Source organism: Podarcis filfolensis (genome assembly GCF_964270895.1).
Source record: "Podarcis filfolensis genome assembly, chromosome: Z".
Classification (NCBI taxonomy): Eukaryota; Metazoa; Chordata; class Lepidosauria; order Squamata; family Lacertidae; genus Podarcis; species Podarcis filfolensis.
The window spans coordinates 22,159,883-22,183,099 of NC_139617.1; the positions used below are offsets into that span (position 1 = coordinate 22,159,883).

A 23,217-nucleotide genomic window follows, 5' to 3' on the forward strand; every position below is an offset into this window, starting at 1 on the left:
CTAGTTGCTTTAATTGTTTGGTAGCCCTGGAGATATAATGGTGTTACATTGTTTAAGTGATGGCTTACTTTTTTTTCTAAGGCACTATGCTGAGAGTTGCTGGAAATATTCAAATGATATGAGAATCATTTAACTATGATACTGACTTTTTTCTTTTTACACTGTCAGTACACCCATTATTCCTCCTCCTTGATGCTGAAGCAAAAGAAAAACCTATAGTCCCCAAGCATCCTTAGCAAAAACAGCAACAGCTAAACGACCAAAGTCAATGTGGTGCCCTCCAGATGTTGTGGACTACAACTCCCACAATTCCTGACTACTGGCCATTCTGGCTGGGGCTGATGGGGGATGTAGTCTGTAGGGAATCCAAATTGGCTAGTCCTAAAGTCTGCAATGTAGCTACTTGGACATAGCTGATGCTCATAAATTGATTGCCTGATTTAATGAATTCCATGGGAATATATTCCCTCTTCACCCGTGCCCCTGACTGGATCTTTCCCCCCCCTCTGGGACAGTGGTGATGATGACTCTACTATGCACGCCATTCTTTTTTACCTATGAAGCCAGATGTAGAAGGTAGAGAACAGCTGCAGAAAGTGCTGGAGTTATGATATATCTCCTAATACCCACAGGGACAATCAATTGTGTTTTATAGAGGGGCTGTTTGTATCTTTCATTTTGTGTGTGTGTATTAAGATCTTGATGAAACCTTTTCTTTCCAAAGGCCCAACATTTCTCTTTTGCTCAACAGCTAAAACAAGTTGCAGCTGGGTCCATCTCCCTGGAGGAATCTTGTAACTTTCATATGGTGAAAGAATTACCATTGGTCCAAGTGAGGAAGACTTTCAGGTCCCCTCCACTGCTGACCATTATAGCTGGCAACACATTGAAGCATTCCAAATCCATCTGATTCAGCTGTGTACTGGAGAAGTACAAAAGCCCATGTAAATATATCATGCTATTACTGGTTGGCACAATTCATCTGCCATGGATAGACTCCACACGCCTGGATATTAAGACTCCCTATTAATTTTCATTACTCAACTTTATTTTGTTATTGGATCCTGGCTTGTTCCAATGAATGAAAAGTGGGAAAAGTAACATTATGAGGAGAGGGGAAAGCAAAAAATAGGGAAGGTCAAAGCATCTTACTTAAAGAACAATAGAATCTGTAGTTAATGAAGCTTTTCCATTGTACTCAGAACCTCCATCTTCATTTTCATGTTAATTTGCTAAGCATTTTATTCAAAGCAACTTTTTGGAAATGCAGCCAGAACGATCGTTTGCACTGCATGAGATCTGCCAATGCAAACATCTGACAACAGGATAAAATAATAATATCTTATTGAAACAAAGAAGAGGGGGGTGGAAGAACCACCAAGCAACTTTCTGTGGAAAGTGATGTCAACCATGAAGCGAGCTATATATTCTTTGTATTGGAAATTAGAACCGCATGAACCCTCTGTATGAAAACATGAGTGAAAGCATGCTTTTTAAGATAATCCCCTGAGGGGTTCTGGTTATTATTTCCTGGTTTTAATTTTAAAGTAATAAATAAGTGCAAGTGATGGACCAGACACCTAGAAACACCAGCTTATTTGGACAAACATAGATCAGCGTAGTTTTTGAATACAAATGAGGATGTTGGTAGTTTTAAAATGTATTTCTTCTTTTTATAACATGGATTAATAGAGATGTTATCCTGAAACAGAAAAACCAACTACAGCTTCAGTGATCAGCAGGCTGTACATTTTCATGAGTCAGTTTGATCACTGGACAGAAAAATCTGTCCCTAAAGTATTATCTCAGTTGCCTCCGGCTGTGCAGATGATCAGACAATGGGCTGTAAATTATCCTGCAAATAATCTTTTGCAATAAGGCAAACACACAATGATTTAATATACGAGCCCCTTAAACTTATGGCCCTTTCAGCTTGCAAAATGGGACAGTTTTGCTCAGATTCAAAAAACATTCCAAATAGCCCCCAAATTAGTAAGTAACCATCTGTTCTGGTGGCTCAACACCTTCCATGACCATAAATTTCAATCTCAGCAACATTAACAAGGGATTTACTTGGCAGAAAGAAGCTCCACCTTTGGATCATGGGGAGTCAAGGTCAGTACAAAAAGGTCCTTAGGTGGTTTTTATTACTAGATGTAGCTGATTTTGACAGGCAAACTCAAGAGGCCAAGATTAACTAGTGCCTGAATTTTAAATCCCCTCTCTACTGTATTGCAAATTCAACTCCCCCCAACCCTGCAACTTTACTGATTACAAATGAAATCCTAATATTTGTCAGCTTAGGGGAGGTGTAAAGAAGGGTCCCACTTCTGATGGTGCTCTGCACTACTGCAGAACACAATGTTTTACCCGTTGCTATAAGATGGCAGGGTGAAGGCTGAAAGTTTAAACAAATCAGTGATGGGAAAACTGTGACCCTCCATATATTTTATTGGTCTACAACTCACATCAACCCCAGGCAGCAGGGCCAATTATCAGCGACTCATAGTCCAACAATCTGGAGGACCACAAGTTTCCTATCCCTGAATTAAACACCACACATACATCCACAAACAGAGGAACATAGAAAACTGCCTTATACAGAGTCAGACCAATTGGTCCATCTAGTTCAGTTTTGTCTATTCCGACTGGCAGAAGCTCTCCAGGGTTTTGAGCAGGAGCTTTTCCTATCCCAACCTGGAGACAACAGGGAATGAACCTAGGGTCTTCTGTGCCTTTTTTTTCACCTCTCCATAGTCATTTTTAAAAACCCTAAAACTAAAATGTTCCAAACATTTTAGCTTTCTCCCATGGGAAATGTGCACTCTATCATTTGGGTTGACATAAGAATGCAAGAAGAGCCTGCTGGGTCAGGCCAATGGTCCAGCCAGTCCCCCATCCTGTTTTCACAGTGGCCAACCATAAGCCTGTTGGGAATCTGCAAGCAGGGGCCAAGCACCAGAGCACTCTCTCCTCCTGTGGTTTTTAGCAACTGGTATTCAGAAAGTGTTACTGCCTCCTCCTGTGGCGGCAGAGCATAGCCATCATGGCTAGTAGCCATAGATGCGGTCAGAGGCAGTGGTGATTCCTGCTGGGTCAGTGATGATTCCTGCATTGTGGGAGGGAAGAGTTGGGTCCCTTACAACTCTACAGTTCTGGATTCTATGAATACCAGTTGCTTATGTTCTTATAGAAGGTTAACTTTTATCATTTCGGTTGACATTTTCCTTCATCTTCCCCATCTCTGCAATGTCCTTTTTTGAGATGGGGAGTGGCTGAAATTGTACACACCGTTGCTTGTTTAAAAGGCTTCTAGAAATCTTTTCAGGCGGGTCACCCCTCAAACCATAAAACTGAACAATAAACAATGAAAACACAGGAAAATCTAATATGTCCAAAAAGTACACAAACCAGCACAATGATAAAAGCAAAGTAGTGCAATCTAACTCCAAATGAGGCCGTGCCACAAATTCATACAAAGGCCCAATGCTAGTGGCTCAGTCTCTTTTCTGACAATCCTGAATATGATTAATCGTCATTTATATAAAAAGGAATATCTGCGTCTATAGGTGTTGTTCGGCTCCAACTCCCATCTGTTCCAGACAGCAAGGCCAGGGGACAGGGATGGTGGGAGCTGGAGTCTAGAGGGCCGCAGGGTCCCTGTCTCAGATTTATATGAATGCTTTTTAAAGGCATAATTTCATCAAGACTCTGTTACAAACAGGAAACTGTCTGTAAACAAATTTTTCTACATGGATGGCCAGTTGCCATCACCACCATCATTATTTAACACTCATTACTCTTTACTACACTGTTCCTACAAAGCAGCATCTACACAAACACTCATTTTGAGCTTCAAACTACCTTGTGAAGTAGGTGAAGCTTAGAAATGGGGGATAAATTTGATTCAGTTAGTATTTAAAGGTGAACCTAACAAGTTTTCCAAAACAATATACAGACTGAAACACAGACACGTTTTGAAATCAGCACCATTCCAGATTTTGCAATGTTGTTTTCCAAACAAGTAATGTGTACCAAAAATGCATATATCAGTTAAAAATAACATACAAAAATGCATTAGGGATAACTGCTGAGTATAAATGGACAAATTTCCATTAAAATCCTGATTAAAAAATGTGATGTGGAAATTTGGAAAACTGAACTTAAGATTGGAAAAATGAGAGAAACTGACACTGACAGATGTACCCATTTCTAGTAAGGCTAGATTGGCCCAAGGTCATTCACTAAGCTCCAAGGATAATTGAGGATCAGAACTCTGCTTCAACTACTATACTATACAACAGTAGTTCCTCCTTCTCTTTGTCACCTGATGACATTTCTCTGTCTTCTTCATAAAGAGGACTTCCTACTTGGTTGTTCTTCCTTTTGCTTCTAATATAGTCAAAGAAACTTTAAAAACATATTTTTAACCTCTCTTGCAAGCCTGAGCTTGTTCTGAGCTTTGGCCTGCCTAACCGTGGCTACTCTTGTATTCCCTTTCTTCATGATTTCCTCTTTATTCCATTTGTTATACATGTTATATATTAAATCAGGCCATCTGTAAGTTGCCTAGGCAACCATGCCAGTTTATTTAGATGCCCCCCTTTCCTTTCTTGTTGGAATTGTCTGCATTTGTGCCTTCAGTATTTCACCTTTAAGAAACACCCATCCATCTTGGCCTGCCTTCTTCTTTGAGTATTTCTGACCATGGGATCTTACCCAGTAGTTCCTTGAGTTTTTTGAAATCAGTCCAGTGTGCATGTCCGACTACACTCAGATTTCCCTTGCCTGCTTATAACGAAATCCAAGAGGGCATGATCACTTCCTCCCAAGATTCCCAGTATTTCCACTTCATCAATCAGTCCTTCCTTGCTGTGAGAACCAGGTCCAAGAGAGATGACCCCCTTGCTGCTGCTTCCACCTTCTGGGAAACGGATTTGTCAGTGAGGCAAAGGAGGAATTTTTTGAACTTTACATTCTTGGCAGAGTTTGAGTTCCAACAGATATCGGCGAAATTGAAGTCTCCCATGACTATTCTATCTCTCCTTTTTGAATGTTTGACAATCTGCTCTAGGAAGGCATCACCCAAGTATTCAGTCTGGCTTAGAGGTCTACAGCAGACACCCACAGTAAGGTCACTGTTGTTTCTGTCTCCTACATGTTTTACCCATATACTCTCAATCTACTCCATACTCATCTCTTCATGAGTGTGCACTTGTGAACTCACCACTCAGTCCTGCCTCTGGTTTTCTCCTCAGTCTCCGACAACTGACTTGCGCCATGGATTCTGATTCAAAATGCAAAAATGCTCAAAGAGGGTGTGAAGCAAAGCTGGTAAAGGGTGTGGCTGGTGAGGGAGTTTGGTCGGTTTCTAAGGGCCAGATGTACAGGTTTGAAGGGCTGCATTTGGCTCCTGGGCTTGAGCTTCCTAACTTGTGGGCTTTGAGATTGAAGGTCATGATAACTCTTGTGCTTTGGAGAAAACCCAAAAGCCAGTGTCTAAAAAGTTCTTGTTCATTTAACAACAACAACAGTTTACATCCACCCCAAGGCTGGAGGGAATGGCTATTCTTAAATCAACAACATCTTAATTATGGAACTGATAATTTTATTTTATTTGCATTTATACCTAGCCAATGGGTCGTCTATGTCACAGCAGAGTCAAAGTGAAGTGTGGCTTAGTTTTAAGAAAGCAAACCATCCAAAATTCAAGCAATTTAAGATAAGCGTTCTGCTTTTGTGTGAGAGGTTGTGTGATCCTGCCAAGGTTCAAGGAGATACAAAGGGGCACACAGTCAATCTGCCAAAACCTCTGGCAACTGCATGCAAAACGGTTGCAAGGTCTCTGCATTTGAGAACTGATCTAAGCCCGATATGAATGGATGTGAATGGGAAAATTTCTCAATTGATTTTTGTTTGCTTTGGCTAAAGCTTTTGGGCATTCATCCAGCAAAACAGTAACAAGGGACTTTTCAAAGTGTTTCAACGAAACAATCTATGCTGAGTGGAAGGGTGATTTGAGGATCAAATTCCCACTTATATTCTACTTCATTCATGTATTACCCTAGTTAGTAGTAGTAGTAGCAGCAGCAGCAAATAACAAATAGAATCATACCAGCATGGAGTGCCCATAGTAGCCCATATAATCTCAGTCACGCTTACTATACTTACCAAGTAGTTTAGTAGTTTTATTCCCATATTCAGGGAAGGGACAAAGCTTAGTGGCAAAGCAACGACACTCTGTGTGGAAAGTTCCAAGTTCATTCCCCAACATCTCCAGGTTGCACTGCCAGAGAACCCTGCCTGAAACACTGGACAGCCACTGTCAGTCAGTATAAGACAACATTGAACTCCATGGACTGCTGAGTCTGACTTGGTATGAAGCAACTTTCTATGTTCATATCCTGGTGAGATGCTACTAGTCAGTGTACCCCAGAAGTAGGGAACATTTTCTGGCCAGAGAGCCAGATCTTCATCTCCTCTACCCCATAGGACATCCTAGAGACATCAGGTGTTTTCCTTTGTTTGAGGTCCAGATTCTTGGTACTTCAAAGCAAGTGAACTGTGGGACAGCTTACAAAGGGCTTTAAAGCTACTCCACTCCAACTTCTCCTTCAAACCTCTGTAGCTTGAATGAAAAGTGTGTGTGTGTGTGTGTGTGTGTGTGTGAGAGAGAGAGAGAGAGAGAGAGAGAGAGAGAAGCTGTGCTCTAATCCACCCATCATCTTTACCCTAATAAATTCATTTTTGTACACATGACTTGGATGGAGAACTGCATTTCAAAATTCAGAGAAATGTGAATTTAGGGTGTCTTCATTTTTGATTGCATAGTGTTTGGGAAAATGAGAATTAGGTAGGTTTGCGTTTTGAAAGGAAAATAATAATAAAAATTATCCCCGGTACCCAGGCAGATCTTGGTGCAGTCATTCCTGCTTGCATGTTACTTTTGCATGCAAGCAGAGTGCCTGAAGAGGGCCACAGTTTTAGCCCAAACAGAACGTCCCTTTTATCTCTTCCTTCCTTCCTTCCTTCCTCAATTGGTGAAGCCAATCAAGAACCTAAGAATATTTTACTGCCCAAGAGGATGTCCTAGTCTGATGTTCTGCTGGAGCACCACACAGAATAGCTGCTAGTCCCAGTGGAAACGCCCCTGTGTCAGGAGACAGGAACCCCTGGAGCTAGAAATGATATATTATCCTGGCTTGGGCCTGACTGAGGCATGACATGTTATGTTACCTGGTGTTAAGCTGTTTAGGGCTTGAAAGGCTCAAACCAGCCCTTTTAATTGAGGCAGATGCAAATATGAAGCCAGCTGAGCTGGTGTAAAAATAGAGATGTATGTTTGGCCCTATGACCACCAGAAAATAAGTTGGCAGCTGCCTGATGCACTACTGAAGCTTTCAGACTGGCTTCAAAAGGCACTTCCATGTAGAATTGGGCATCCAGGGATGGCAAAGGTTTAGGGAATACCACCAAGCCAAGGAACCATTGAAGACTAGTATCATATTTCTCCATCCTTATCATTTAGCTCAGAAGGATGTCATGCCTGGTGGTCTCAAAAGCTGCTAAGAGGTCCAGGAGAACCAACAAGGCAGAGAACTCCCCCAATCTATCCTTCACTGCAGGTGACCCATCAAAGAAATCAAAGCAGTTTCTTTTCAAATACCAGTCTTAAAGCCAGACAGGAATGGATCTAAGCAACTGGTTTAATTCAGAAAACCTTGAATCAGAGGCTAATGGGAAGGCAGATTTTCCCCACTGTTTCAGATGTGTACTTCCCTCCCATACCATCAGGCTATTCTTGTTATTTTTTTCATTCTTTAGACTTCAGAGCCTTTCCACATATGGGATAATGGATTTACTCTAATTTCCCTGGAAAACAAAAAAACAGAAATATCAAATCCCTGATTTTATGAATAGTGAATACATATGGCCCAGGGCTGTGTTTCAAACTTTTCCTTTAAACTGTGGCCTTTGGGATATGCCTGCTGGAAATTAAACAAATAACTCAAAATGCTGACGAGGTTTGCAGTTGTATGATGCTATCCCGGAACTGGGGACAGAGAACAATTTAGTGGTTATGCATGTATAAATTCATAGACGTAATCACTTGACCCTGCGTGTTTATTCTGCAGAATTCAGGGTCACGAAGGAAGCAGTCCAGTGTCCATCAAATCTGAAAATAATCACAAGATTTACAGGCTTCAGGTTAGTCATCATAGAATCAATGTTTTTATAGGGAAAGTTTTGTATTCCCCCCCCTACCTCCTTAATGCTTAAATTATTACTCCAGTTTTATTCTAGTTTCCTAGAACCCAGAAGAATGTTTGCAAATGGAAAACCATTGAGCGTTTGCAAAATCAAAAGAAGGTGTAGTTCTCCATCTAGAGGCACTATGTCATATTCCCAGCCTGCAGGGATTCCAAGTTTTTGTGCACCCTTAAGCAAAATACCTGGTTAGAGGCATTCTAGGTGTCATGCAAAAAGATGGCATCCATCTTCAGAAGAGAGGACAAAAGAGGTCACTAATTTGGATAAATTGTGTATATGCTCATTTATATGTATAGACAAACATTTGGAATTGTTACTGTTACAACATGAACCAGCCTGCAGTCTTCATCAGAGGGTCCACTCTACGTGCCTCATCCAAGGGGGGGGTACATGAGAATGGGCTTTTGCAGTGGCGGCCCCAATTTTGTAGAAAACTCTCCCCAGGGAATGTAAGAAAAAAGCCATGGTTTCAAGAGCACTTCCCAGCCAATAAAGCACACAGCACAGCAGTAACTCTACTTCTGCAGCTCTGGAGGTCTATGCACACCAATTCAGCATATAGGCAGCTATTCCCAGGTCTGCTCTTTATGGAGCAGTTGCAGCAACTGGAGACCACTCCCAGTTTATATACCTTCTCCTGACGAGCTGTGCATACGTAGTCAGAGACTACATCTGCATGAAAGATGCTTCAGGTCTCTCACTTCAATTCTCTATTGGTTCTGGAAGACAGTCGTGCAAAAGAACCTGGGGAAGAACCTGGCCCTGCACTTACTTGGCATGCCTCTTCCTCCAGTTATGAAGCTTTGCCTGCCTCTGATTCTTGCTTCCTGGATGGGACAGGTCCCCACAGACCACTGCCCCCCTCTTCTGTGTCAGATGCCAGCCTCCCTTCCCCTGGTGCAGACACCAAGGGGGATGTATGAGGGCGCCACAGTGCCCATGGGCTCCACATTGGGGCTCCAAGCTCAGAAAAGTCAGAAGGGAAGCTGGGGTAGAGCCAATGTATGGATCCTTTTCATCCTGAAGGCCACATTCTCTTCTGTGTAACCTTTTGGAGGTTACATGTCAGGGCAGGGCAATATAAATTTCAGCTTTGTACAAATGGCTTGTTTCTACACACTCCTCTCTGTCCTTCATCCAGATAAGCAAGACTCATTCAGAGAGTTCAAGGGCACATTCAAGCTGGGCAAGGACACTAAAGCAATATCTGAAACAACGCCAGCAAGATGTGGACTGGGGAAAGATGGTGTGGCTCAAGAGTATGTGTGAACTGTGGAGAGTCCCACAAGGGCCACACAGAGATACTTGGAAGGTTGCATTTGGCCCCTGGACCTCATGGTCCCGACCCCACTGTGTGGCAAGCAGCGCAAGTTGGTCTGTTAAAGAAAATGGGGCACTGCCACACCAACCTCAGTCTGCCACCACCTGCTCACCTTCTTACTTAAAACGAATCCAGGAGGTGGCATTGGCTGTCAGCTTCCTCCTCATGCTTAGTCTCCGTGTTTCCCTTGTAGATCTCAGCAGGGAGAAGGGGGCCTATTAGTCCCCATCTCCACTATACGCTGTGATGAACCAATACAGATGCAGATAGGAATACCTTCCTACAAATTAAGTAATTTCAGGCTCTGAACTGCTACCCACAGGGCTCCGTTGGACCAGAAGGTCTCTAAAGGCCTTCCTGTTTGGGCTGAGCAGGAGTGATCTTCTTGGCTCTGATTTCCTGATTCATTTTTGAAAGCTGTCTATCACCCAGCCTTGACAAAGAGAAGGTGATCCTTCAGATATGTCAGCCTTCTCCAATTTGATGCTATCCAGTCATGCTGGCTGGGACTCATGGGAGTTGTAGTCCAAAACACGTTGACAGCCCCATGAGCCTATCTTTTGGTTTCTTCAAAACAGCTGAGTGAACACACAAAGTAAATAATTATAAGGATAAAACAGCTTGAAATGAAGTAGCCCCAAATAGTTGCATGATTCCTTGTCAATGTCCTGTGACAGTGCCCTGGACGTTGACCTTGGAAACTGTTCTCTTGTTGCCTATGGATTGAGCTGCAAACTTTATTATGTACATCTCATTTGTTTTTCTTTCTAAAAAGGAAAGCACACAGATGAGTAAACTCAATTTAGAAGGAATACTGGTAAGCCGTCCAATGTAATTTGATTTAAAAGTACTGGATTATACTAGCATTGTAAGAGTAACCTGATCGCTTTAATTTTTTTTTTAAGTGAACTTGGTCATTCTTTCTCAAAACCTTTGTATGAAACAAGTTTTATCAACTTGTGACCAAAAAAAAAAAGTTGGGTTTTTTGCTCATAGCTTGGAAGTAGTTAAATAAATTAAATGGCTTATTATTCAGTTGCTTAATTTCTTCATACACAAAGGCCTGGTTGTTTTGCTCATGTGGGATGGATTCCATCAATAACTTTTCTGTCAAAGCCCCATGGAATTGAATGGGAATTAAATGCTTCCCACTGGCAAATGCCTTATACCATATACAGTGGTACCTCTGGTTACAAACGCTTCAGGTTACAAACGCTTCAGGTTACAGACTCCGCTAACCCAGAAATAGTACCTCAGGGTAAGAATGTTGCTTCAGGATGAGAACAGAAATCGTGCCGTGGCAGCGGGAGGCCCCATTAGCTAAAGTGGTACCTCAGGTTAAGAACAGTTTCAGGTTAAGAACAGACCTCCAGAACGAATTAAGTTCTTAACCTGAGGTACCACTGTACTTTTTTCTGCTCCACTGCCAATATCTTAGCAATGACAGGAGATGGAAGCTCTTACAGCAGTGATGGCTAATGCCCACGAATCTACTAAATCTCATTTTAAAGTGGGGATGGGGAACCTGTAGTCCTTGGGTTCCAGCTCCTACTAGCCCCACCCAGCATGGCCAGTGGTCAGGAATGATTGGAGTTGGGCGTCCAGTAACATCTGGAGGGCCACAGGTTATTGACTCCTATTTTAATTTAAGCAAAAGGCTATCACTCCATCTTGTAGCAGTGAACTCCATGAATTAAGTATGCATTGTGCAAATAAGGAAGTGCATTGGTTTGCCTTTTCTGAATCTACTGCTCATCAATCTGACTGGGCGACCCCCGTTCATAGGGCATTTCTGCACTAGGCCTATGTTCACATCTGTGGATTGAAATGCTGCAAGGTCATTTCCCCCCTGCTGTGTTTCCAAGTCGCTTTCTCCCATTGCTGTTAGCATCAGAGTAAGGGCAGGGATGCCTTCGCCTGATGACTTCTTTTTGCATGCCAAGCAAAGCTTTCATGTGCACATGTGCAAAAGTCTCCTCTTTGCAGCACAATTCCTTGTGGTTTTCGAATCACAAGGAAGCTGGGCGGAGGGAAGGCACATCGAAGAGTATTCTTCTAGAAGCAACAGGATACAGATGGCTTATCATCACTATCATTATAGAATTTATTGCTCACCCTTCACCTGAAGGTCCCAGGACAGGTTACAACAATCAAAGCACAAGATTATACAATAAAAAAACAGTTTTAAAACAACTTAAAATTACAAAAATAGGGAAGCAGGTGCTTCAGTAGGTGCTGAAAAGACAGCAGAGATGGTGCCTGTCTATGCTTTAATGGGAAGGGATTCCAGAAGGCAGATGCCACAACACTAACAGCCCAATTCCTATATTGTGCATCCAATCATTGGTGCTGCCCAAATGCCCAGGAAAATACAAACACTAAAAATGAAGGCTAGGACAAGCATTCCATAGATCAGGAGCAGAAAAAGCCAATTCTCTTGTTGGCAGCCTTCAGGCTTCCCTTGCATGTGGCACACAGATGATGGCTCAGGTGATGATCTAAGGATCCAGGCAGGTTAATACAGAAAGAGATGGTCCTTAAGTATCCTGATACCTGTTTCTTTTAAACTGGAAATGACAAGGGTTGGACCTGGGGTCTTCTGCGTGCACTCTGATACTCACCTATGGAGGCCACACTCTCTTCAGGCCCAGCAACAGCATTCCTACTTTGGGGAAGAGGCTGTCCTGTCCCTGTCACATAATCAGACCACAGCGAAAGGTAATGCAGATGCAGCCTCCCTCATATTGTTCCTCCATTAGTATAATTATCTCTTCTCCTACCAAACTCTCACATTATCCTGAGTGGAGTATGGGGGACAGCAAAGGGACCATAGGGAAGAGGAGGGCAGAGGAGTCCACAGCTGCATCCTCTATCACAGCTGGAGACCTTGTTAAAGAGACACTGTGCACCTCTGTGTTATGATCTGGCAACTCTACAAGGAAGAACAGGACATGTATAAGGTTAGAAAGAAGTGTGTGTATTTCTCTGTTCTGGAGCTTGGACAGTTGCTGCCTTTCATGATTGACAGTACTAGTGCAGATGGAACACTTAATCTGGTTCGGTATGTTTCAGTGGCATTGCTAGATGATGTGGCAAAATGTCATCTTGGATTATTGTAGAGATCTAGAAGGGGCTAGCTTATGCAGCTCCTAAATCTCTACCATCATCAAAAGACACCCTTGACCTGTGTCATCTGGCAATTCTAGGGAACTTTGCTGAACCAGATTAAGTGTTCCATCTCCCCAGCACTGTCAGTATGAATGGAGCCAACTTTCCAAGGTATAAGAATCTGTCTATCCTTGGTCTGTGCTGCATATGCAGGTGTTCACTCATAAGTCCCTTCCAATCTGTTTATGAGTTAGCCTGCAATGAAAGAAACAACAGATCCACACATTAAAGCACACATTTGAATGAACGTTTAGTCACATATTTTTAAAGACCTTTCTTTGCAAAATACACATTTCTACAAGTATTTTTGTTAAATAATATCTGGTTATTGGAGATATAAGGAAAAGTATCTATACACAGTGTACTACCCAATTGCTTAGTAGGAAGTAAACCTGCTCTTGCCTTCCAGTGACCTGACCAATGAGTGCAAAAGCATTGGAATGACTGACAAATGTTGAACTTTTTTTATTTCTTATTTTATATGGCCAAGGCTGGATTAAGACATGCTGAATCCCAAAGCTATGCCAAGTTTAAGAAATCCCATAGCATTATAAAAAATGTATAGTATTCTAACAGAAAGGGCAATGAAAATAGAAATGGACACTTGAACTAATTAATTTTTGATATAAATTATAGTCATTTCTACACATACTAATAAGCAAAATATGAGAAAAGAAATCACTTAGCCATTGAGTATATTTTTGCCATGTCTGAATGATAATGTTTGCTTCTGACTCTGTTTTCGCTGTTGAGTTTTTTAACCATTTAGGTAAAAGTTGCAATTCAGTGATTTTTTTGCCAGTTAGATGTGCCTCATAAGGCTCATTCACATTTCAAGAGGTCAAGAGGTTTTTCTTTCAGCCCGCCACTTTCCCGAGGAAAATCTGTCCTTTACTGCTGAATCAGAACAAATGCCAATCTACAGAAAACCCGTTCTAAATCAATAATAAACCATGGGTATTCTGAGTGGTATCTGGTTGGGGGGGCCCCTCTTGGATTCATGCCTAGAAATCACTGCACAGATGGAAATGTGGACAAGCCCATAATCTGAGGCTCTAAACTGTGTGTAAATGTGGCACCACATATAGAGCTCTCTCTCATTATTGCCGCATGACCAAGTATTTGCAGCTCAGAGGTATACTGCTCTTGAACATCTAACTGTGTGACAAATAGCTCTTGGGAGGCTCAATCTCCTCAATGAATTTGTCTAATCTCCCTTTAAAGTAACCTAAGTTTTGTCCCATCACTGCATCTTGTGACAACAAGTTCCATATGAATTGCACGTTGCCTAAAGAAACACTCCATTTCCCTCTCTCCTGAATCAACTGCCTGTCAACTTCATGAAGTGGTTGTGACCTCTAATATTATGGGAGAAGGAGGGTTAAATAGAAAATGTCTCACAACCACTTTATCTACACCATTTAAAACTCTATAGGTCCACCATAAAGGATTACTGAGAAGGATGTGAACAAGAAAACCCATTGGAGATTTTTGTTGTTATTGGGTTTTTTTAATTGGAAAAATTTAAGTTTTATATGAATGCATGAAATTGAAGTAGGCAGAGATGGAGGAGAAATTTGATTCTGTTTGCATTAATTATTATTGTTGTTGTTGTTTAGTCATGTCTGACTCTTCATGACCCCATGGACCAGAGCACGCCAGGCACTCCTGTCTTCCACTGCCTCCCACAGTTTGGTCAAACTCATGTTGGCAGCTTCGAGAACACTGTCCAACCATCTCGTCCTCTATCATCCCGTTCTCCTTGTGCCCTCAATCTTTCCCAACATCAGGGTCTTTTCCAGGGAGTCTTCTCTTCTCATGAGGTGGCCAAAGTATTGGAGCCTCAGCTTCAGGATCTGTCCTTCCAGTGAGCACTCAGGGCTGATTTCCTTAAGAATAGATAGGTTTAATCTTCTTGCAGTCCATGGAACTCTCAAGAGTCTTCTCCAGCACCATAATTCAAAAGCATCAATTCTTCGGCGATCAGCCTTCTTTATGGTCCAGCTCTCACTTACATACATCACTACTGGGAAAACCATAGCTTTAACTATACAGACCTTTGTTGGCAAGGTGATGTTTCTGCTTTTTAAGATGCTGTCTAGGTTTGTCATTGCTTTTCTCCCAAGAAGCAGGTGTCTTTTAATTTTGTGGCTGCTCTCACCATCTGCAGTGATCATGGAGCCCAAGAAAGTAAAATCTATCACTGCCTCCATTTCTTCCCCTTCTATTTGCCAGGAGGTGATGGGACCAGTGGCCATGATCTTCGTTTTTTTGATGTTGAGCTTCAAACCATATTTTGCGCTCTCCTCTTTCACCCGCATTAAAAGGTTCTTTAATTCCTCCTCACTTTCTGCCATCAATGTTGTGTCATCTGCATATCTGAGGTTGTTGATATTTCTTCCAGCAATCTTAATTCCGGCTTGGGATTCATCCAGTCCATCATCGCATGATGAATTCTGCATGTAAGTTAAATAAGCAGGGAGACAATATACAGCCTTGTCATACTCCTTTCCCAATTTTGATCCAATCAGTTGTTCCATATCCAGTTCTAACTGTAGTTTCTTGTCCCACACAGAGATTTCTCAGGAGACAGATGAGGTGATCAGGCACTCCCATTTCTTTAAGAACTTGCCATAGTTTGCTGTGGTCGACACAGTCAAAGGCTTTTGCGTAGTCAATGAATTATTATTATTATTATTATTATTATTATTATTATTATTATTTAGATTTATATAAAGGTGAACCTACCTAATTTGCACTTTCCAAAGAAATGTGTGATCCAAAACAACCATCCTTCTAAAAACTGCACTTCACTGAATTTTGGAGTGCAGTTTTTCAGTCAAGTAGTCTACACAAAAATGCATATAGTGTGCATAAAATGCACATATTCGTGAAAACAACATAGAAATGCATTATATTATATTTGCAAAAAAATTGCGGATAGTAAGCAAGAGGTGATGTGGAAATGTGGAGAACTGAATTTAAGATTGGAAGAATGAGAAACTGAGAGAACGAAAAAATGACAGATTTACCCATCTGTAAGAGTAGCACCAGTTGCACTAAAGATCAGACTATGTTAATGACACATTGGATAGACCTACATCACAACAGGATTAGCTTGAAGTCCTTCTCAGAGGGGAAACTCCCAACCCCTCCTCCCCAAATTTGAGTGTGCTCCTGTCTCCAGCTGTGCGAAATGTTAAGCGGCATGAAAACCCATCCAAGCAAATTAGCAGAACTTTGGAACGGCTAAACAGCCCCCCAAAGGTCGCCTACAGTATTGTGCAGCTGAAAAGAGGAAGAGGCTGACAGCGGTGTGCAAACTGCCACTGAAATTCGTTTTGGAACTTGAGGGTTATGATCCTCTTAATGAAAATTTGACAAGATCCCATCAAGACAGACAGCTGTCACTGCTTTTAATTTTCTTTTTCTTTTCATTTTTTAAAAAAGTTAACAATATATCAGTTATAACATTCATTCCCCCAGCTAGAAAGGTTAGGCATCTGGGCCTGGAAAAAAAAATGTTTAAAAAGAAATGGTCACCCCTAGAGACTCCACGGCCTGGAAATGATTTCACTGAACTGCTATGCAGATGGATTAATTCCAGTACTGTAAAGTCAACATGGCCGAACACTAGCTATATCACAGTCTTCATTACTGTGGTCTGGATCAGGTTTGATGAAGTAATTTCCCTTGGGTTTAGCACTTAGGAAGCATATAGGGCGTCCTTCTCGAATTTGATTTGAGAGTTGTCCTCCCCCCACTCTCCTCCCCACCTTTCCAGCTAAATTGGGCTTTATCAGTTGCACATGGACCTCTATGGTTTGGAGGAGTTTCAAACGAGGGCCATATGTTTTGTGGCATACAATGCCCAAACAATTGGATGCATGAAATGAGATTCATTTCTTGCTTTTCTCCCTCTCCCTCTCCCTCTCCCCCTCCCGTCTCAGTCATAGATGATAGAATTAATAACAAATGATACAACACTCCACTGAAGCATGTTCATATGGGGAGAGCCAGCTCTGTGGGGTCCTTGGTTCTTTGAGGCAGATCCTACCTCTACAAAGAAAAGGGAGCACTTCATTGCTAAAAGCTCACAATCACCCAGGGCTTTGAATTCTGATCCACCTGTTCTTTATAGTAATGATCAATGGCAGTAGTGCCTCTGGGGCAGGACTTTGGGACAGGAGCTCAGGGCCCCATTCAGCAGGCTGAGCAGGAGTGCTGCCGAACACAGCACATTTTGAAGTGTGTAAAGTAATACACAAGATCATCTTAAGAGATCTCCACCACCAACACCCGCCACACCATTAAGTTCAGAGTCTAGGGTTACTTAACTGCACTGCTTTGTCAAAGCAACACAAAACAGAGTGAAATTGTATCTATATATTTTTATTGGGTCAGTAAGTGCAAATGCATGAAATCCAAAACGGGTTCTGTATCCAGCACAGCACAGCAGTGAATGTCCTTTAAAACCTAAATCTACGGTCCAGATCAGTGATGTAGAACAGCTCCACAGAAGGCAGAAGAACAGACTATTTGCACTCAGCTAAGGAAGTAAAACTGGCTGAAAAATTACTCTCATGGTCATCAGTATCAGGCCTCAAGCCATAGACAGACAGACAGACAGACAGACAGACAGATGATAGATAGATAGATAGATAGATAGATAGATAATGAAGATAGATGATATATAGATAGAGAGATACAGATAGATAGATAATGATGATAGAGATGATAGATTAGATAGATAGATAGATAGATGATAGATAGATATAGAGACAGATAGATATAGATGCATAGATATGTGTCCCCTGCTTCATCCCCCATCCAACCATTTAGGATGAGGAACCTCCAACCCTTGGACTTAATTAGGCCCACCAGGCCTCTCCATTTCGCCAAACCAAGCCCATCTGCTCTACACCTGATGTCTCATGTGGATGTGGATCAGATGTGGATCAGGTGAAGGCAGAACTGGGCCAAAGGCATTTTGCAAGCACCTGCAAAGTGCTTCTGCACGGTGCTTTGCAAGCACTGGTAATCAGCTGGCTGCTGGAGCTAGCAGCCACAGAGCCTGCAACCATGAGCAGAATAGACTTTTCACCTCTTATTGTTTCCTCACTCAGCATTGCCCCCTCCAGCTGACTTTCCATCCATAGGGAGCAAACATAGTTGCCTGCCTCTTTTCTCTTGCAGAGCATGTTGGGCTGATTCTGAGCAGGAAACAGTCTTGGGGTGGGGGTGGGTTTAGCAGCATTTTCACCCTCCAGTTTGCTGTCTGGTTGCTAAAACTTGAAGTCTCCTATGACTGCTTTGTAAGAAAGAGGGAAATGAGGCCAGGAGAGGGGAATTCATGTCATTTGAGGGTCACAATCAGTTTGGCCCTGAATCTCTTCTATTTAGTGAGATCATGCAAATGAGACTTCAAGTAAAGCAACGTGCTAGCAGGGAGAATGGTGTCAGATGACCATGCTACTGTCTCCTGCACTGTCTATGAGCTCGAGGGTAAACTTCTTCTTCTTCTTTTTTAAAGCGTTTATTAATTTTCCAATAAGAACATCCAATTAACATATCAAATCAAATCCAATAAAAATAAAAAACTAAAATAAAAATAAAATAAAAAGTCCAATTGTCTTCCAAAGAGGGTAAACTTCTAAAATGGGAAGTTTCCTGTCCCTGTAGAAGCTCCCCACATTGTTCAGGCTGTGCCTAGATCATATGGGGGAGCCTCCCACATGACACAATTTTAAGAAATTGCATGGATCAAAGAATTGTGAGAACTGTGGTTTATTTCCTGAGAGCTGTTGGAGGATGCCATAATAATAATAATAATAATAATAATAATAATAATAATAATTTTATTTATACCCCGCCCTCCCCAGCCAAGACCGGGCTCAGGGCGGCTAACACCAGATACAAAAACAATTGATTGAAATACAACTTAAAAAACAAGATTAAAATACAACATTAAAATACAGCCTCCTTTCAGTAGAAACTCAAATCAAAAACTTTTTGGGGGATGAAAACGTCAAGTCTTCACCAAGGCTAACTATCCAGACTGGTCCTACGTGGGCCAGAAAAAAGCCAAGAAAATCCCCAAATAGGAGTTCCATCACAGAAGGAGAAAGGAAAAAAAGAAAGAGGGGGAGGGGATTCCAAGCCAAAGGCCAGGCGGAACAACTCTGTCTTACAGGCCCTGCGGAAAGAAATCAGATCCTGCAGGGCCCTGGTCTCATGAGACAGAGCGTTTCACCAGGCCGGAGCCAGTATTGAAAAGGCCCTGGCTCTGGGTGAGGCTAATCTAACTTCCTTAGTGCCCGGGGCCTCTAGGGTGTTGCTATTTATGGACCTTAAGGTCTTCCGTGGGGTTAGGGTACCTCACAGAGCTACAATTCCCAGAATCAACCCCTCTTCCCAGGAAACTCTGGAAACCATAGCTTTGGGAAAGGAATAGGAGTTTCCTAACAACTCTCAGCACAGTTAACAAATTATACCTTCCAGAAGTCTTTGGGGAAAAGCAAGGCTGCCATTACAATTTTCATAAAAGCCACTTCTGGAACTGTAGTGGAAGATGGCACAAGTTTAGTGCTCATTTCTGTGTTATTTGCTTCCAGAAGAAAGCCATTTGCAAATAATATGGAAGTGTGAAAATTGCACTATATTCCACTATAGTGCCCGAAATGGTTTTTACAGTGTGTGGAAAGCTCAAATATGTGAAAATTAGCAGCAAGGGACATGTTGTGAAAATGGAATAAACTGCCATGTGAATGCAGCTCATGACTGCCTAAAGTGGTATGATACTACTTTAATTGTGTAGTGCAGATGGAGCCTCAGTTAAAATAATCAGCATATTAAACTAACAAGAAGAACGGTGGAAAACAACATTATGGTGCTGCCAGTTGGGGGCTGAATATTGGCTGTTCAGATATCACAAACAGGAAATTGTGTGTGTGTGTGGTTTTTTTTAATTTGCCAGATTTCCCTCAGAAACGGTAAATCCGGATTAAATGGCAGGGGGGAGGAGATATGGGCTGGCAATTGTTGTTGTCTCATAGTTTTTTACACAAATGTGTCACAGAGTGACTTACAACATAAGGATGGAAATAATAAGAAACATTAAAATAGAAGAACAATTACCTAAAATGCTCATCACAGATTTAAAAAACAAACAAAAAACAGGTCCATCCTGCCCCATTAAAAGGATGAGTACAGAAGAGGCTACAGGGACACTTGATTATTCTCCAAAGCAAGGACCAAAAGCCTGGGTAGATGAGCATGTTTTTGTCTGTGCCTAAAAACAGACTATGATGGCACAAGGTGTTCCTCCCTGGGGAGAGTCTTCCATAAATGGGGAACTACCATTGATAAGGCCTGTTCAATGTGTAGCCATCCTCTGTACCTCCCTTGGAGTGGCACATAAAGAAGGGCCTCAGATGGCCCACACATGGTCCGTGTTGGTACATGTGGAGATAGGTGGTCCCTGAGGGATTGGAGTCTCGAGTCACATTTTAAGGCCAGCGATGCCATGTGACACTGTGAAAAATATGCATGCTTGAGGAGCACTGATCCCGCAATAAACACCAGTGGTGATGCCTATAGGGGATGGTAGACCAGAAAGCAGAGAGGCCAATGGCCAATGGAGTGAGAGTCAGTGGTGGGCAGAGGCAACTAATTCTAGTTTTGTCCCCATCTTCTTCTCTGCTGTGTTGTACAAAGGCAATGCTGAGACAGAGGAAGAGGAAGCTGACAGCCAGGGCCACCCCGTGGAATAGATGTAAGTAGGAAGACAGGCAGCTGGGTCCTGGCTGAGAGCAGACTGTGCCCTACAAACTCCAATGGGTCAGCCTCCCCTAAAAACTCCATTCTTGGAAGCAAGCTACTTGCTCTCCACTGGAGCATATCCTAGGAACCTACAAATCCTTCAGCAAGCAGGTATGTGCATATAAGTGTTGCAGCCTTCCCCTACTAGTCATGATTTAAGGATGCCTCAGTGTTCCTTTATTATATTTGCTTTGGTTTTATTTTTATAGCCACTCTTGCTTCTTCTAACTGAGAAAAGCACTTCTCCATTTTTATATTGTTCCTCTTTTCAAACCTCTGGGAGGTAGTCAGTCAGTTCAGGAGTACTGAGTCAGGCTGAGAGATAGGGCTGTTTCCCCAAGGGCCCATCTGAGAAGACACAGAAGTTCCTGGTGAACAAGGAACAAAACAGATCTCTTGCAAACTGAAATAACCGTCCAGCGGGTGAGCTGGGAAGGTGTAATGGGAACATATGATGGAGCATCTGTGATTTATTAGCTGCACAGAAAATGCATCTTTCCTGCACCAATTATTTTGCTTTCATCACTAATGAGAAAGAGGCTCAGGGGTCTGTTGCTCATGGCAAATTCAAACAGCCTCCCACGCATACTATGCATGCACATTTCTCATGCGCTATTGCGCATTACATTAAACAACAAATAATACATACAAGGACAATTCATTAGGACAGCAGCAAAATGCTCAAAAATAGGGCTGGAACTAATTTGAAGGGAAGGAGGCAGAAACAATCTCAAAGCAAAACTTCCTTACTCAAATTTGCCTGTAAGAATTCAAACTTATATTGTCCCAATATATGTCTCTCTGTGTGCATATATAGGCTTACTTTTCTTCTTCAACAGCATCAACAGTTTATTTTCCCAGAACACCTCCCAACACAGGTGTAAGCTGTCTTGACACATGTGCAATGTGTGTGAAAGAATGTACATTTGCACAGCTCATTGATCTGTGCACACAGGTGCACAGGTGCAGTGAGTGCTCATAAGGGCCTCTGTATTTCCTTTTCTGCAAATACACTAGAGTCTAATTGTAGATCATCATTTTAGATTTAGCAGCCTATAACGTAGGGCTGCCATATTTCAAAAGGTGAAAATCCAGACACAAAAGCTGATGAGCAAAATCTCAAAACCAAAATACCTTTTAAGGAAATTCGCCAAAATTGACATTACCGACATGGGTTGTCATACGTCTAGATTTCCCCGGACATTTCAGGGATTTCTGCCCGGACACAATTTCTGACGGCCTAATCCTGGCAATGTCCGGGAAATTCCAGCTGTATGGTAACTCTAAGATAATGATGCAAAATCTGGGGCCACCATGAGGATTGATGATGGTATCAAACCAAAATGAAATGAAGAAATAAGTGTAGCAACATCAAAACACAAACTCCAGCAGTGATAAACATCCCCTATTTTGATAAACACACTTCAGCAAATCCCTGTAATTAATGTGATCTACAAGCAGTACTGTTATACATTTCCCCCCTTCTGGTGCAAATATGAATGAAACCATATAATCATTATATGACACACATATTTGATTTCCCATATACCAGAATGCTATAAACAGGTAGATTCCAAAATTTGCCTTTTGATGGCTTGAAACTTGTATGCCAAAAAGGGCATCTTTCAGAGAAGGAGATGTCAACTCATAAAGATAACTTTCTAAGACATGGTTGGGTTTTGATGAAATAGAAATCTGGTGAAAATGTTGCCTCAGATGCACCATATCTAAGCTGACAAGATGAAACTAAAATAGTTCTTTGGATCCCACAGTCCCTTTAAACTCAGTGAGACTTATTTCTAAGTAGGCATGTCTAGGATGGCACTTAACATTTTTTGAAAGTTCATTTCAAATTCTAATCTCAAAATCAGCATTTGAACATATTCAGAGTTCAAATAGTTGATCATAGATTTCCCCCTAATATATGTTTCTTTGTAAGCAGATTGCCTAATATACACATTTTTGCAAATCAATTTCATTTTTATAATGCATTTGTATACACAATTTTCACTAATATGTCCATTTCCATACACATTATTTGGCTAGAAAACTGCACAGCAAATTTCAGAGAAGTGTGGTTTTCAATGAGGGCTCTGTTTCAGTTTGCATATGAAACAGTGAGAACTGAACTGAATCTCTCTCTCTCTCACCCCTAAATCTAAACCAGCACTATCCCTCCTATCAAGCAAAGACTCTCCTAAATTTCAGACACCATTGTCCATCATTCACTGGCTGCTCTAAATTTAAGTAGGAACTGGAGAAATATTAATACATCATCCATACTTCTTCAGAAGAACAGCTGTCGCTTTAAGGTTTCTGCATTGTTAGATAAGCATTATTCTCATACTCTATCCAAAGTGAGCTTTTGTTTTTGTGTTGATACAGTGCTAGAATATATAATCCCATATCTGAGTACCTCTTTCAATGCTGAAATTTATTTATCCAATTTTGTGGGATTCTGCAAGATGGATGACCCAGAAGTAACCAAAATTAGACTTTGCAAACACCCATATAAATTCACTGGCGAGAGTGTTTTCAAGTGTAAGATTGATTGTTATCTTCTCTGCTATTTTATACTGCTTTAATTTTTGTACATTCTGGCATACATCACTCTCAAACTTGATAATAAATGGAGC

General features: G+C 41.7%; 1 protein-coding gene across 3 annotated transcripts in view; it reads right to left on the reverse strand.

Annotated features, from left to right (window-relative positions):
- Positions 1-2,924: 2,924 nt before the first annotated feature.
- The window catches only part of LOC310754314 (uncharacterized protein), a 72,581-nt gene continuing 52,288 nt past the window's right edge, over positions 2,925-23,217 (reverse strand). Inside the window, exons 4-5 of one of the 3 annotated variants that reach the window (XM_083596154.1) lie at positions 6,172-6,303; positions 2,925-3,109 (exon numbers count right to left, since the gene is read on the reverse strand). In XM_083596154.1, the coding sequence (XP_083452280.1) occupies positions 3,051-3,109; positions 6,172-6,303 (191 nt within the window). In that variant the 3' untranslated portion in view covers positions 2,925-3,050. Of the gene's footprint in view, positions 3,110-6,171; positions 6,304-7,771; positions 7,873-12,882; positions 12,956-23,217 lie in introns of those variants that run through there. The other 2 variants (XM_083596155.1, XM_083596156.1) reach the window with 2 other exon arrangements.